Source organism: Dipodomys spectabilis, unplaced genomic scaffold (assembly GCF_019054845.1).
Source record: "Dipodomys spectabilis isolate Male_0828 unplaced genomic scaffold, ASM1905484v1 ptg000783l, whole genome shotgun sequence".
In the NCBI taxonomy this organism is placed as follows: Eukaryota; Metazoa; Chordata; class Mammalia; order Rodentia; family Heteromyidae; genus Dipodomys; species Dipodomys spectabilis.
In genome coordinates this window covers 22,063,369-22,080,000 of record NW_024871460.1, presented here as the reverse complement: position 1 = coordinate 22,080,000, position 16,632 = coordinate 22,063,369, and the positions used below count along the sequence as shown (strand labels likewise).

General features: G+C 38.3%; 1 protein-coding gene across 1 annotated transcript in view; it reads left to right on the top strand.

Annotated features, from left to right (window-relative positions):
• Positions 1-9,574, top strand: part of LOC122102293 (carboxypeptidase Q-like) — a 173,411-nt gene extending 163,837 nt beyond the window's left edge. Inside the window, exon 5 of the mRNA XM_042672906.1 lies at positions 9,153-9,574. Coding sequence (XP_042528840.1) covers positions 9,153-9,316 — 164 coding nt within the window. The 3' untranslated portion in view covers positions 9,317-9,574. The remainder of the gene's footprint in view (positions 1-9,152) is intronic.
• Positions 9,575-16,632: the final 7,058 nt, after the last annotated feature.

Below are 16,632 nucleotides of genomic sequence, written 5' to 3'. Positions count from 1 at the left end.
ACAGGGAGTTTGGCCAGAGAGGAAAAATCCTGGCAACTAGGTCAAAGAGACAGATCTGAGCACTTGCCAGTGTCCATGGCCTTATCAACAGAGAGAGCCCAGGACAAAGGCGCCAGATGGGGTGTGTGAATGGATTCTACTTACCACCAGCAAGAACTGACAAGGAGCAGAAATCTTCATCCTGCTGATCACAGACAAGGGATGGCCCAGAAACCAATAGACTAGTGTGAGTACACCCAAGACACCCTCACTCCTTCTCATGGAGCAGTGGTGGGAAGGTAGTCCCTCCTCCACCACCGGAGAAGAACTCCGTCTTTGATACTGACAAAGGCCCAGCAGAGCATCTAGGTCCAACTCAGGCCCTTGAAGAAAACAATAAGAGCAATTCACCAGGTCACAGGAGCCTGACCTAACCTGCTAGGCTCAGCTACACCCAGGGGAAAGTCAGCCTTCCCAGGCAGAGGAAGCTCCACCCCAGAGGAGAGACTTTCTTCACTGGGTAAACAGATCCAGAAGCTGCCCCTCTCTACAGCAGCCTAGATAAACAATTGAAACTCAGTCAACATAAACCCTGAGAATGGCTCCAGGCTGGGCTCTCTGAGTGTAGCTCCTGCGACACTTTTTCCTGAGAAGAAAAAGCTACTGTTTGCTGAAAAGCCTCAAACTTACCCAGAACCTAGTCTCATCACAGCATCTCCAAACTAGAGGAAACAGCCATCGTCCTCTTTTGTGATACTCAAAGCAGATCTCCCTCCCACTGAACTAGCCTGGGAGGAGGATCACAAAGTACTGGGTTAGGCAGAGCTGTCTGCCTGCTCAAACAAACTGACTTAAGAAGCCACAGAAAACCAAAAACCACAGGCAAACCAGAAACTCCAGAAACTGATTACAGACACAGGGGAGATACAAGATCTTCCCCCACTTCCCTCCCAAAAATATCAAATAACTCATTTTTCTACCTGTTTTTTTTTTTAATTTTAAAAAAAATTGTTTTCTTTTTTTTTATACTTTTTATGTTAGGGGTGTGTGTGTGTGTGTGTATGTGTGTGTGTTATCTCTTTTAACCTTTTGGTCCTTTGTATTTTTTTTTTTTTGCGTGACTTAAATGCTGTTCTGCTCATCCCCATATATGTATACCCATCGTCCATTATTTGACCTTATCCTTCATTGTGTGCATACTTAATTCAGAAATTGATTACTCAACTCACAACCTCTTAGGCTTAACTACTTTAATAGTAGTATTATTTCTTTCTTTTGTGTGTGTGGGGGGGGAAGTCCGGTCATGGGGCCTGAACTCTGGGCCTGGGCGCTGTCCCTCAGCTCTTCAGCTCAAGGCTAGCACTCTACCACTTGAGCCACAGCGCCACTTCCCGCTTTTTTCTTTTTGCTTATGTGGTGCTGAGGAATCAAACCCAGGGCCTCAAGCATGCAAGGCAAGTGCTCTACCACTGAGCCACCTTCCCAGCCCTAGTAGTATTATTTCTTTATACCTATATAATATTTAAGTATTACATTTTAATTTTTTTATTTTTAATTTTTTTATTTTTCCTTTTTATCTCTCTCTTCCTGTCATCTTATCCTTTTCTTCTATCAGTATTATTTATTTATACTTACATAATTTTTGTGTTTCATTTTTTAAATTTAAATTTTTGTTTTTTCATTTTTTCTTCTTTCTTTATCTCTCTCCTTTCATTCTGTTCTATCCATTTCCTCTCCGAAATTAGGACTTGGTTACATTCACTCTTTCCTTTTACCTCTCCACATCCCTCTAATCCTATTTTTCCCCACAATTCTCCCTAAACCTATTAATTTCTGGTCTGCTGAATCCCTCTGTGATGTTCTTAGTCCATTAATCCATAGGTGTTTGATGTTGAATAGATTATATCTGTTGAACTAGATTGTATCTGCAGCCATTTTGACTGCAACTACAGGACTCTGGTTGACGTTTGCCTTAAAATAGTGCTCTAGCATGAAATTGGTGTAACTTTCATACCAAATGGGCAGAACAAGCCAGAGAAACACAAGAAAAATGGCAAGTCCAGGTATTTCAACTCCCAGGCATGATAATCAGGTGACAGAACAGTTAATGGATAATCCAGAAGAGAGTTCCCAAAAAGCACTACAAATACTACTGGTAAACATGGTGAATTAAAAGATTGAAAGCCTGCAAAGGACTCAGTGTGAGCATGATAGGGAGCAAGACGAGGCTATCCAAAGATTAATACAGGAACTGCGAGCATGATGAGGCTAACTAAAAATTATTATAGGAATCTCGTGAGCATGAGGAAGCTAATCAAAGATTATTACAGGAATTTCATGAGCAGGCTGAGAACAGTCAAAGAGTAATACAGGAATTGCGTGAGCGTGAGGAAGCTAATCAAAGAGTAATACAGGAATTGCGTGAGCAGGATGAGAATAGACAAAGATCACTAAAGGCATTCATGGAATCCATAAAGAGACAGCTGAAGGAATCCAGGGAGATTACAAAAGGAATAATGAATGGAGCCTATCAGAAGGAAAGAGAGTCCAATGAAACCATAACCAATCAACTAAGTGATTTGAAAATAAATACTGAACAACAAATTAAGGAAGAAGTCCATACAAGATCTAAACAAAGCTCCAACAAATAAGTTGAAGCCATCAAGTCAACCAATTAGAAGGAAAGGAAATAAAAACCAAGTAGAAAGTCTTGACAGTAGGTTAAACCATGCAGATGATCAAATCTCCAGGATTGAAGACAGACTAGATATTATAGAGAAAGAACATACAACTATTCAAGACAAATTCAAGAAATATGATAGATCTATAACACGTTTAGAAGACACAATCAGAAGGCCTAATCTGAGGATAATGGATGTAGAGAAGCACCTAGAGACAGAAGTTAGCAGTCTAGGAAATTTGTTTAACAGGATCCTAGCAGAGAACTTCCCAAACATGCACAAAGATAGGCCTGATCAGATACAAGAAGCTTCTAGAACCCCAAATAGACCAGACCAGAATAGGACATCCCACTGTCACATTATAATCCACACAGGATCAATTCAGACCATGGAAAGGATACTTAAAGCTGTCAAGGAGAAAAGCTCAATCACCTATAAAGGGAAACCAATCAAAATAACCTCAGCTTTCTCAGCAGAGACAATTAAAGCAAGAAGAGCCTGGAATGGTATATGTCATGACCTAAAGACAAACAACTATCAATCAAGAATACTGTACCCAGCTAAACTCTCCTTCATAATCAAAAGTTAAATAAAAACCTTCCAGAGCAAAGAAAAACTGAAACAATGTATCTCTACCAAACCATCCCTACAAAAGATACTTAAAGATGTCCTACACATAGAAAACCAACAAGACCACAATAAAGGATAAGAAACTGCACCCAAACTGAGAATCCAAGAACCATAGGAAGAAGTCAGTTGTCACAACCCCCAAGGAGGTGCATAACACGGGAGGAACTACTGAACACCTCTCAGTCCTAACTCTCAATATTAATGGACATAATTCTCCAATTAAGCAACAGACTGTCTAGTTGGATTAAAAAGCAAGATCCTTCTATCATTTGCCTTCCAGAGTCACACCTTGCCCATAAAAACAAACATTCTGAAAATGAAAGGCTGGAATAAAATCTACCAAGCAAATGGCCCCCATAAACAGGCGGGACTTGCAATCCTAATATCAGATTAAACAGACTTCAAGTTAAAATTAGTGAGAAGAGATATAAAGAAGGTCAATACATACTAATTAAGGGATCTGTCCTTCAAGAAGATGTTACAATTCTAAATATCTATTCACCAAACAAAGGAGCACCCAAATTTATCCAAGAAACACTACTTTCCCTCAAATCTCACATAGATCCAAAGACATTAATGTTGGGGACTTTAACACACCACTATCTCCACTACATAAGTCACCATGGCAAAAACTCAACAGAGAAACCGCAGATTTAAACAACTGCATAGATCAACTAGATTTAACAGACATCTACCCAATATTTCACCCAACAGTTTCAGAATACACACTCTTCTCAGCAGCACACAGAACATTTTCTAAAAATAGGCCACATTTTAGGCCACAAAGCAAATGTGTCCGAAATTCAGAATGCCCTGCATTCTCTCAGACCACAAGGAAATAAAATTAGAACTCAACACCAAAAGCCACCAAAGAAAGTCCTTTAACACATGGAGGCTGAACAACACATTGTTGAATCACCAGTGAGTCATGGAAGAGATTAGAAAGGAAATTCAAATGTTTATGATATTCAACAAAAATGAACACACAAATTACCAGCTCCTCTGGGACACAGCAAAGGCAGTACTCAGAGGCAAGTTTATAGCTCTGAGTTCCTACATCAACAAAATGGAGATATCTGAAGCCAACAATTTAATGAGATATCTGAATCTTCTTGTAAAAGAGCAGCAAGCTAAACCCCAATCTAGTAGATGGAAAGAAATAATTAAAATTAAATCAGAATTAAATGAATTAGAATTTTTAAAAAACCATAGAATCAAGAAAACAAAGAGTTGGTTCTTCGAAAAAAAATTAATAGAATTGACAGACCCTTAGTAAATCTTATCAGAAAAAGAATACACCCAAATTGACAAACTCAGAGATGAAAATGGAAACATCACACAGAAACAACCAAGATTCAGAATATTTTAAGGGAATACTTCTCAAACCTTTATGCTAATAAGTGAGAATCTGGAAGAAATGGACAATTTCCTAACAAATATCAACATACTGAAACTAAATCAAGAAGAGTTAAACCAACTCAACAGATCTATTTCAAGCATCAAAATAGAAACACCAATAAGAGACCTCCCATCTAAGAAAAGCCCAGGACAGGATAGATTTTAAGCAGAATTCTACAAGGCTGTCAGAGCAGAACCCACACCAATACTCCTCCAACTCTTCAATGAAATTGAAAGAGAAAGTTCACTACCAAACTCTTTCTATGAAGCCATCCTAACCCTCATCCCAAAACCAGGCAGGGATTCATCAAAGCAAGAGAACTATAGACCCATTTCTTTATGAAGATCAATGCAAAACTTCTCAACAAAATTTTGGCCAATCAATTTCAACACCTCGTTTAAAAAAAAGCATACACTAGAATCAAACAGGATTCATTTCAGGGATGCAAAGTTGGTTCAATATACACAAATTAATTAATATAATTCATCACATCAACAAAAGCAAGGATAAGAACCACATAGTTATCTCAATAGATGCAGAAAAAGGATTTGACAAGATCCAACACCCCTTTATGATGAAGGCTCTGAAGGAATCCATGGACCATCCTCAGTACATAAAGGTTGTATAAGACAAACCTACAGCCAGCATTATACTTAATTGCAAAAAACTAAAGCCATTTCCTCTAAAGTCAGGAATGAGACAAAGATGTCCACTCTCCCCAATTCTCTTCAGTTTAGTATTAGAATGCCTAGCTATAGCAATAAGACAAGATGCAAACATAAAGGGGATCCAAATAGGGAAAGCTGAAGTAAAACTCTCCCTCTTTGAAGATAACATGATCTTGTATTTAAAGAATCCCACGGACTCCACTCCCAAATTATTTGAGCTGATTTGAAACTTTGTCAAAGTTGCAGGGTATAAAATCAACCCTCAAAAATCAAAGACTTTTCTGTATGCCAACAATGAGAAAAGTGTGGCTGAAATTAGGAAAGCAACTCCATTTGTAATAGCCCCACAAAAAATAAAATACCTAGGATTTAACTAAAGAAGTGAAGGACCTCTATGATGAAAACTTTGAAAACCTGAAAAAGGAAATCAAAGCAGAACTTGGAAAGTGGAAAAACCTCCCATGCTCCTGGATCAGAAAGATCAATATTGTGAAAATGGCTATACTTCCCAATATTGTGAAAATGGCCATACTTCCCAAGGATTCAATGCGATCCCTATCAATATTCCAACCTCATTCTTCAAGGAAATAGAAGAGGCAATCGAAAAATTTATGTGGAACAATAAAAGACCCCGAATAGCAAAAATGATCCTTAACAGAAAGAATAGTGCTGGAAGAATATCAATACCAAATTTCAAACTCTACTACAAAGCCATAGTAATCAAAACAGCTTGGTACTAGCACAAGAACAGACCTGAGGACCAATGGAATAGAATTGAAAACTCAGAAGTGAACCCACAGACCTATATCTACCTAATCTTCCATAAGGGAGCTAAAAAATAGAATGGAAGAAAGACAGCCTCTTCAGTAAATGGTTCTGGCAAAATTGGTTAATTACCTATAGAAAACTTAAGCTAGATTGGTATATATCACCCTGCATCAGAATCAACTCCAAATGGATCAAAGCCCTCAAAGTCAAAGCAGACACTCTGAAAACATTACAGGAAGGAATAGGAGAAACCCTAGGTCTCCTTGGCACAGGCCAAAATTTTCTTAATAGAGACCCAGAAACACAACAAATCAAAGAACGGTTGGACAAATGGGATTGCATGAAGCTGCAGAGCTTCTGCATGGCAAAAAACATAGCAAGCAAGATCAATAGAAAGCCCAAGGATTAGGAGATCTTTACTAGCCATACAATGGATAAGGGTCTTATAGCTGAAATATGCTTAGAACTCAAAAAATTAAATCCCCCAACAACAAATCCTCAAAGAAACAACTGCCCAACTTCTCTGAAGAGGAAATAAGAATGGTCAATAGACCTGTGAAGAAATGCTCAACCTCTCTAGCCCTAAAAGAAATGCAAATCAAAACAACGTTGAGATTTCACCTCACCCTAGTTAGAGTGGCTATAATCAAGAACTCTAATAATAACAGATGCTGGAGGGGATGTGGACAGGGAACCTTACTGCATTGTTGGTGGGAGTGTAAACTTGTTCAACTACTTTGGAAAGCAGTATGGAGGTTCCTCAAAAGACTCTACATAGAGCTCCCCTATGACCCAGCAGTCCCACTTTGGGGCATTTACCCAAATGATCACAGACAAGACCATAGTAAAACTACCAGCACAACTATGTTTGTTGTAGCATTATTTATCATAGCTAAGTTATGAAACCAACCCAGATGCCCCTCAGTAGATGAATGCATCAAGAAAAGTGGTATATATACACAATGGAATTCTATGCCTCCATCAGAAAGAATGACATCACCCCATTTGTACAACTACTTAAAGATAAAAAAACATATAAAATAACTAAATAAAACATAGTATCCTAATAAAGCAATATAAGATCTGCCTCCAAACTGACAGATTAGTGTGTTAGTCAAAAATCCATAGTTATTTTTTTTTAGAATTAGAAAATGATTCTGAAGCCAGGCGCCAGTGGCTTATGCCTGTAATCCTAGCTACATAGGAGGCTGAGATCTGAGGATTATGGTTCAAAGCTAGCTCGGGCAGGAAAGTCTGTGAGACTTTTATCTCCAATAAAACACTCAGAAAACTGGAAATGGTTCTGTGGCTCAAGTGGTAGAGTGCCTGCCTTGAGCTGAAGAGTTGAGGGACAGCACCCAGGCCCAGAGTCAAGCCCCATGACCAACAACAACAAAAAAAGACAAAGAAAAAGATTCTGACATTTTTCTGGAAGAGCTAATGGGTAAGAACAGTTACAAAACAGCTGCAAGGACAGGAGGGAGGGTTCTTGCCTGATGGATGTCATGACTGTGTCCCTGTAACCTCCTCTCTAGCACTTGAGATTGTTAGTCATTTTTTGCTGATCTGGAAGTGAGAAAGGTTACTTTGTTATTATTACTTTTAAAATTGACAAGGCAGTATCTATTGAAATCCACACACAATAGAATTGTAAATTAAAAGGAAAAGCATTTTGGAAATACATAGTAGAATTAAACATACATATATAATATAGTCTACATTCCACTCTAGAGAATGTTGATGATAGCAAGAAAGCTGGAGAAAAAAATTAAATTTCCATTGCCATGAAAATAAATACAATGAGATAATATACAGGAAAAGAAGAAAATTCTATAGCCATTCATGATAGTAAACGTGTTGAATGAAAAAAAGAAAGATGCAGAAATATATCTGCAGTCAATACCTAAAAAGCTGGCAATATAATTATATCTCTCTTTGTGGGTGTGTATGTATGTGTGTGTGTGTGTGTGTGTGTGTGTTTGTAAATGTGTTCTGCAAAACCATAAAGAAAAAAAGTAGTGGTTAACATGTAAGCAGGATGGGAATGATAGGTACAACCTAGAGGACATATAGTGAGGAATGAAGGGATCAGAAATTGGCTGTCAAGGGTCCTGGAAATACTTCTTGATTGCATTACAGATATATGTGTACTTTTAATATTATCACTTCTAGTAATAAGGATTTGTATTCTCTAAAATCTTCTGTGGGTTTGGTGCATTTCACAATCAAACCATCAGTCAAGCTGCCAGAAGGTACAGGGCTGCAATGAGAATTCACAAGATAGGCCTAGTAGCTTTTCAAGGATGAAGTAGACAGACGCCTCTATGTGGCTCTGAAACTGGTGAAAAGTGAGAAGAATGCTTTTAAATGGGGCAGAGGCTTCTCTTGCTGCCGGTGGAGTTTGCTGGGGATTTCATGACTGTAAGAAGTAAATGCCCAATTTGTGAAGGAAAGCTTGAGCAAAAGAATATTGACTTTGTTTTGTTTCCAGGAAGGTGCAACCTTGCAGTCTTGCAGTCACAAAGATCCTGCTGTCTTTTATGACTATCAGGACATTTGTGTCAGTTATTTGCAGAAATAAAACGTTTATTTTCCCTCATCTAGAAGCAAGTCTGGAAGTAGGCAGTGCTGCATTATTCAAAGGCTAGTCACAGTTTCTAAATCCAGATCTTCTGTCTTTCCATGCTGCCATTTTTAGTGTGCAGCCATTTCTCCCATGCAGCTTCTACCTTCTCATCTACCTTTAATGCAGCATTAAGGACATTTCCACCAACTACCAACTCCTGTCAGTAGAGTAAAGGCTTTCCTAGAACATATCCAGCCATATCATAGTGGCCAGAATGATATCAGGTGACCAATTCACACTGCAGGAAGCCTGGAGGAAGTAATTAGTTTGCCACCACAGCAAGTAGTAAGAACAGGCAAAAGGTAAGAGAGAGAGAGAGTAAGGGTACAAGGGTTTCTGAGCAGCTAATCAGCAGAATTGTTGAAAAACCCCACTCAGAATTCTTCCTCTTTTCTCTCTAGGTGCCAGTCTAAGTAATGACCTATTTAAATATTTCACCTTCCATCACACCTATGGAGATACCATGACTGTCATGAACCCAAAGCAGATGAATATTGCTGCTGCTGTCTGGTCTGTTGTCGCTTACGTCGTTGCAGACCTAGAAGAAATGCTACCCAGAACCTAACATTAGCAAGAAAGAAGGTATTTTCATCTTGCTTACCAGGAATCCTGGGTCAACAGCTTCGGGAAACAGCTCTTCACATAATAGCTTATCTGATCCATCTTCAAAGCACAAGTCTTTTTTGTACTTCCTGTTATCCTCTTTCTCAATATTTTCTAAATTGTCTACCATTTTTTAGGATAAAGAATGACCTCTACCACCTCTACAAAATCAAAATACAGTGGGGCTCAGAGTAAGGGTATTTCTTTATACCATCTTTTTTTAAAATACTGTTTCTACTTTAATAATAAACACGGAATGTATCTTTGGAGGACCTCTGGTTTGTCTCTGTTCATTTGCAGACACTAAATATGACAAGACCAATTTTTGTTATTGATGCAGTACGAGGATAATTATACAATATAGTGATAATTAAAAGTCTGGAGGTATTTTACTTTCTACTTTGTAAATTTTATGTAACAAAGTTTTCAAATGAGATGTGAATTTTTAATTTGCAGGAGAGAAGGATGTTACCATTTGGGGAAAAATCAAGATAGATAATCAATTGCCTTGTTATATATAAATGATCTAATTAGACAAGAATACCATTTGATATTTACATTTTAAATATGTCATATATTTCCATGAAGTGGGCTTATTTGTATTATTGAAGCTCAGAGAGGACAAATATTTACAGGGTCCTGCAGAGCACAAACATTGCTCCTTACTCATTCTGTGGCCTATCCTACTATCCTTCCTCAAACAATGACCAGTTCCCAATGAAGAGCACCAAAAAAAGCAAGAAAATAAATAATAAATTTATTGTAAGGAAATTATTTGTTGGGCTCATCAGTAGACAGGACAAGGCTAAGGAAAGAATCAATGATGTTGAATAGAGGTCACAAAAATTAGATAAACTCAAATACTAAGAGAAAAAAGAGTACACGGCAGAAATTCAGAATAGATCAGCCAAGAATTCTGAGACAATTTCACAATGTCTACATACGTGTAATTTAACTATGCTGCCAGAAGAAGATAAAGTATTAATTTTATTAGTGGAAAAATTTTATTAATTGAAAGGATTAAAGGATGAAGTTTTCCTTTGTAGCAAAGTACTGACCTTTATACTGATTATTAAAGATGCTAAATAACTTTTGAAAAATACTTGATTGAATATATGAATAAACTGGTTAAAAATGAAAGGGACAGAGACTGAAGGGCTCAGATTTCAGAGTTTTGCCCCAGACCTAAGCCAGTAGAGCTAACTGAAGCACAAGTTTCCATCCTCCAGCCTTGCAGCACACATATAGGGACAGGAGCCAAAGGTCGGTACCAAAATCCAGAGACCTGTCCAGGTCAGAGCATTTCATGCAAGCAAAGAAAGGGTCTGATTTTACCCTCACTCAGAATGGCCATTATCAAGTAAATAAATGATAACAGATGCTAGCAATGACATGGCTAAAATGAGACCCCATTACACTGTTGGTGGGAATGTAAGTTTGTTCAACCATTCTGGAAAGCAGCATGGAAGTTCTTCTGAAAATTAAACATAGATCTATCCTGTGATCCAGCAATTCTACCCCTGGGCATTTACCTAAAAGATTACAAACCAGGATAAAGTAAGGCCAAGGCACAACCATATTTACTGTAGTACTATTGATCCCAAGGTACAAAATCAGCTCAGATGCCCCTCAATGGACAAATGGGTCAAAAAAAATGTGATATATATACACAATGGAATTTTACTCATCCATTAGAAAGAATAATATTGTACCATTTGTAAAGAAATGGAAAGACCTAGAAAAAAAATTAAGTGAAGTAACTCAGACCCAGAGAGACAAAGAATGCATGTTTTCCCTTATATGTGGAGGCTAGATTTAGCTGGTAAATTTATAAGTAAATATGTTGGGTGGTATACAAGTGTAATAAATATGTATTAACTGAGGAATAACTCAAGTAGTATAATTCCTTAGAAGAGCAAAGTCAAAGCTCAACAAAATAAACCCCAGGAAGCAAGTACTTGAAAGGGGTGGGGTAGTGTCAAAGGAAAAGGGACAGACAAAGAGAAGAGGGAGAGAATGCAGTCAAGAAGTCAATGTATATCCTACAAAATTAAGAAAAGTGAAGGAAGAATTGGGGAGGGGATGGATGAATGAGGATGTTGGAAGGGTGACATTGATCATGATGCATTGTATTTATAAACTACTTTATTCAACTCCTTTGTACAACTTTGTACAACTACTTAACGATAATTTTTAAAATGTAAAAAAAAATGAAAGAAAGAAAACATAAGGTTGTATTCAGAGTGAAATTCAATTTTCTACCATCATATCTTCACTAAAAGAAATTTGAAAAAGTGCTCTTCCAACAGAATCAAATGATCTCAGAGCAAACATTAATATAGTGCTGAAGTGGTAAGGAGATTGGCTCCAACATCTCTGTATGATCCTTCAAGCAGATGAGCAATTACAAGGTTTTATACAACAGGCCTCTTGGGAAAAGGCACTTTGCCCTTCCACCCTGGACAAAGTAGGCAATGAGTGCAGTGGGAGCTGCGGCTGTCCAGGCAAGAGACCTCCTAGGCGTCCATGCTCATTAGAATATCTACATTCTTAGCCCAGATTCCTCCATGAATAAGACTCCTCTTAGGATTAAGATGTTCCTCCTCTGACTTAGTGCTTTTCCATTTCTGCCCCTTTTCCCTTCCCTCAATTCTTGCCTACAAAATGTCAAGTCTTAAGTTTAGGGCCCTACAAAGGTGGAATATCTTTGCCATCTATGCTGTACCAACTTACCCTTGCATGGTGACATTATCAGGGGAGAAATGGAACTCTCTTCCCCTGATAGACTGCTTAGATTATCTCAGTAAGTGATTATGTTTTCATTCTTACTTTCAGTGTGGCTCATTGCCTCAATTTAATTGACTATCTCAACATACCAATTTGATAGAAATTAACAGCAAAGAAAAATAATCATCTTTAACAAATATAGATTTAATAGAGCTGTAACAACAATGTTTTTTTTAAAGAAAACAAGTTAGAAAGAAGATACTTCACTAGAACAGCATATGAATAAGAAAGGAGCTCCTGGAATTGCTGTTGCAAGGTCCTTGTTTTGCCCTAAAGAAAATAATTGTCTAATCTGGGGCCTTTTTTAATAAAATAAAAATGTTAAGTTTCTAAGGTAATATAAAACTAAAAGTACCATATAATAACAACACACCCCTCCCCAACAAATGGGATGTGATCAAAGGTACTACAAATCTAGCATCATAGTCAGTTGCCACAATGGCACTTATCAATAAAACTAAATCTCTTACTGGGCTTGGTGGCAGTACATCCAGCTACTTGGGAGACAGAAGGATCACAGTTCAAGATCAACAAGCATAAATTACCAAGATCGTATCTCAAAAACAAACTGTGATGCCCTGAGAACTGCCAGAAATATCTTTTATCTTAAATTTCAGCCAGGCATCAGTAGCTCACTCCTATAAACAACCTTAGCTGCTTAGAAGACTGAGATTTGAGGATCATGGTTCAAGGCAAAGCCAGCCAAAGCAGGAAAAGCCAAGAGACCCTTATCACCAATTAACTTAAAAGAAAGAAGAGGGAAGAGGAAGAGAGGGGAAGGAGGAGGGGAGGGGAAGGAAGGGGAAAAGGGAAAGGAAGGGAAGAAGGGAAGGGAAGAGAAGAAGGGAAGGGAAGGGAAGGAGAAGGGAAGGGAAGTGAAAGGAAGAGAAGGGAAGGGAAGGAGAAGGGAAGGGAAGGGAAAGGAAGGGAGGGGAAGGGAAGGGAGGGGAGACAAGAGGGGGTAGGGAAGGGAAGGGAAGCTGTAGCTCAAGTGGTAGAGCACTAGACTTACTAAACGCTCAGGGACAGCACCCAGACCCTGAGTTCAAACCCCAAGACCAGTGAATCACACAAACACACACACACACACACACACACACACACACACACCTTAAGTTTGGCTAATAAGAAATGACATAATGAATTAACAAATGATTAACCTATACAGCATAGAAGAAATCATAACTGAAATTAAAGAATTTACAACTGAATAACTGTGTAAACAGTACCATATCAAAACTTGTAGAATGTAGGCAAGCATATTTTTACAGTTTACAAATTTACAGTTCTAAATGCTAATAATGAAAAGATCACCAAAAAGAGAGCTTTTCTAAATTTAGACATAGTGGCCCGAGCCTGCAATTTTACCTACTTGGGAGGCAGAGATCAAGGGATCACAGTAGGAGAGACTCCATCTCAACTAATGGCCGTACATGATAGTGTGTGTCTGACATTCACTAGTGATTCAGGGAAAAAGGAAACACAGATAGGAAGACTGTGGTCTAGGCCAGCCTGAGCATAAAGCAAGACACTATTTCAAAAAAATAACACAAGAAGAGTAATATAGAAACATGGGAATGCTTTAGGTAGTGCCATTCATACCCCATCTTCACAAAAAGAGAGATTCATGGCCACAAAAGGAAACTTGAATGGAAAATACCATTGGGTACTCAATGTAGGGAATGATTACTACTACAAGGGCCCTGGAGAGACACAAGGAGATATTTTGACTGACTAATATTAGTCATGCAACTTTCAAAATAGTGTCTTCCAATGATTATGCTAGATTTCTACTGGATGAAGAAATGAAGCACAGCTTTATTCTTTTTTAATTTATTTTTATTCTAAAAGTGATGTACAGAGGGGTTCCAGTTACATAGGTCAGGCACTGAGTACCTTTCTTTTTGAACTTGAACAAAGTTCTCTGTAATGAAACTACAGTAACATTTAGTCAGGGCTAATTTTGATTCACTATCAGGGATCAGTGCTTCTGAATGTCCAGGGCCTTGTGAACTCTGAGGTCTTCCTCTGTGACTACAAAGGAATCAGTTCTGTCCTTGTGTAATCCTACTGTCTCCACCTCCTGAGTAGCTGGGATTACAGATGTAAACCCTACAGACGGTGGAATCCAAAGTGAGATCCATTTTGTTTTCTCCACTTACTAGCACCACTCCTTTCCTACACATTAAAGAAATTTTAAGCTTCAGGATAACTTCAGAAGAGGAAAACCTGTCACCAAGTGGTATTCTAGTCTCCAGTTTCCACAGGCTGGGTTATTTTCTTCCCCCAAAGATTGCCTACTGAGTCACTGAAGCCCCCTTGTTTCTCCAGGACCTTAAACCTTTATCTACCCACACTTTTGGCACAGGGCTAGGCAATTCTAATGTTACATGAACCCAACATGCGGCTCTGATGAAACTGACCCCACTCCTTCAAAGTATCTAATTGCAGTCAGTCATCAGTGGCTCACACCTATAATCCTAGCTGCTAGGAGGCTGAGGTGGTGGTTTTAAGGCATCCTGGGCTCTAAAGTTTATGAGACTCTTATTTCCAATTAACTTCCAGAAAAGCCAGAAGTGGAGCTGTGACTCAAGTGACAGAATGCTACATTGAAGGGAAAAAAAAGCTCAAGGATACCACCCAGACCCTGAGTTCAAACCCTAGGACCAGCACCAACAAAAATAATAATAATAAAATGGCTAGTTCTTTGATAAGAAATTAATAAAAATAATAAATATTAAAATAATTATATGCAGCCAAATAATAGGGAAAATATGAATTTCTCATCCCATCTCCTTATGGGTAGCTGAGAGGAGGAGTCTGAAGGGACTGGGCCAGGGAATAAAGTGGATGGGAGCATCTGGGGAGAATGTTGAGGAGTGTAATTATCACAGCACTAATAGTAGAGAGGTATGTGGGAACTGGAAAGACATACAGAGGAAGAGGGTCTATAAGGATTTTTCTCATGGATAATCTACATGTGTATTGTAGTTGCTGAGGGCTACCTTGGTGCCTGGCACAGGCTATTAAGTACCATAGCAATAGGCATTTGTAAGTAGAATTCTCTTATTTTCCATACCTTGTTGTAAAAGAAGCTATTCAGCTAAGCAGTATGTCATCTGACTGGTGGCCTATTTCCCACACACAGCTGCTTTCCAAAGTGACTTTAGGGTCAAGCTGCTTTTCTGATTCATTTGCTGAGTAGACCTAAGTGCACATTTAAATATTGTACAATATGAAAAGGGTGAGTTCTGCAACAGAATGTGGAGAAGATTTGAGAGAAAAGAGGTCAATGGCTTATTTTGCCCTTGACATTGTTCAAATGCGCAGGTCCTGAGGGTCGTTGCGTGTCTGTGAATGATTTGAAGTTTAAGTTCCCAGAGCATTCCACCTTCTTCCCAATTATTACACTAAATACACCAAAAGCAACTTTATCAACTCTCCTGCGTCTCCATTGCCCACACCCATTGCCAAGCTCTCCTGTTTGCTCAATGTGCTCCCTTCATAATCATTGGAGATGCTTTCCATTTACCTTGAGTAAATATCACCCAGATCTTGATATCTATATCTGTCTCATGAAATATACATCTTCTCTAACTGTGCCCAAATGATTAATTTACAGCTCGGTGGTGATTAGCATAAAAATCTCATCACAGCACGAGACTGAAATGTTATCACTAATTGCCATTTGAAGTGAAGAATGTTTGCAGCATAGAAATTAATGATGCATGCTTACTTCTCAGTTCTGTTAGACCAGAAAACCCAACACATTTTGTTTGGAACAGGAAGAGATTACCTTTGAAGTTTGCTTTTACTTTTCCTCCCTCTCCCTTAGATGCTCCATAATTAACCAAAAGAAGAGTGGAAAATAATGTTTAATGAAGTTTCTTTCTCGTGGAATCAGGTCTTCCAAGCAATCCATTACTCAGCTGTAGGCACAGACCTTTGCCTGAGTATGTGGACGTCCTTGTGGCCTTGAAACTTAACACACACATGTTCATATGTTCTCAGCACATTCTACGAGTACATAGGAGAGTCTGACATCCTTAATATTACTTGTGACCAGGTTGTGTCTACTCAAATAAACACCCAATTATTTACAAAATTGATGGTCTCTCAAAAATCTTATTTCCCTGATTTAAAGAAAACTTGGATGTATGTTAAGCCTTGATGATAACGTCAATCCCTAGTCAAATTAGTTCTCAATTCTATATTAGTTCTCAATTCTAAGTATCAGCTATTCTGCCATCGAGATTTCCCCAAGCTAAGCTTGACTCTGAGCTGCTTTGCCAATCAGATCATTATTACCATTATCCCTAATACCTACCTGATCCAGTTATGCTAACATGCATAGAGAAATATGTATATTTTTGTTAATCCACATCCACTACAATGAGATAGGTCCTATTTTAATACCCACTTCAGAGAAGGAACTTAGGCATAAACTAATGTTCTCAATGCCACAGAACTGATTTTAAAAATAGGCTGAAA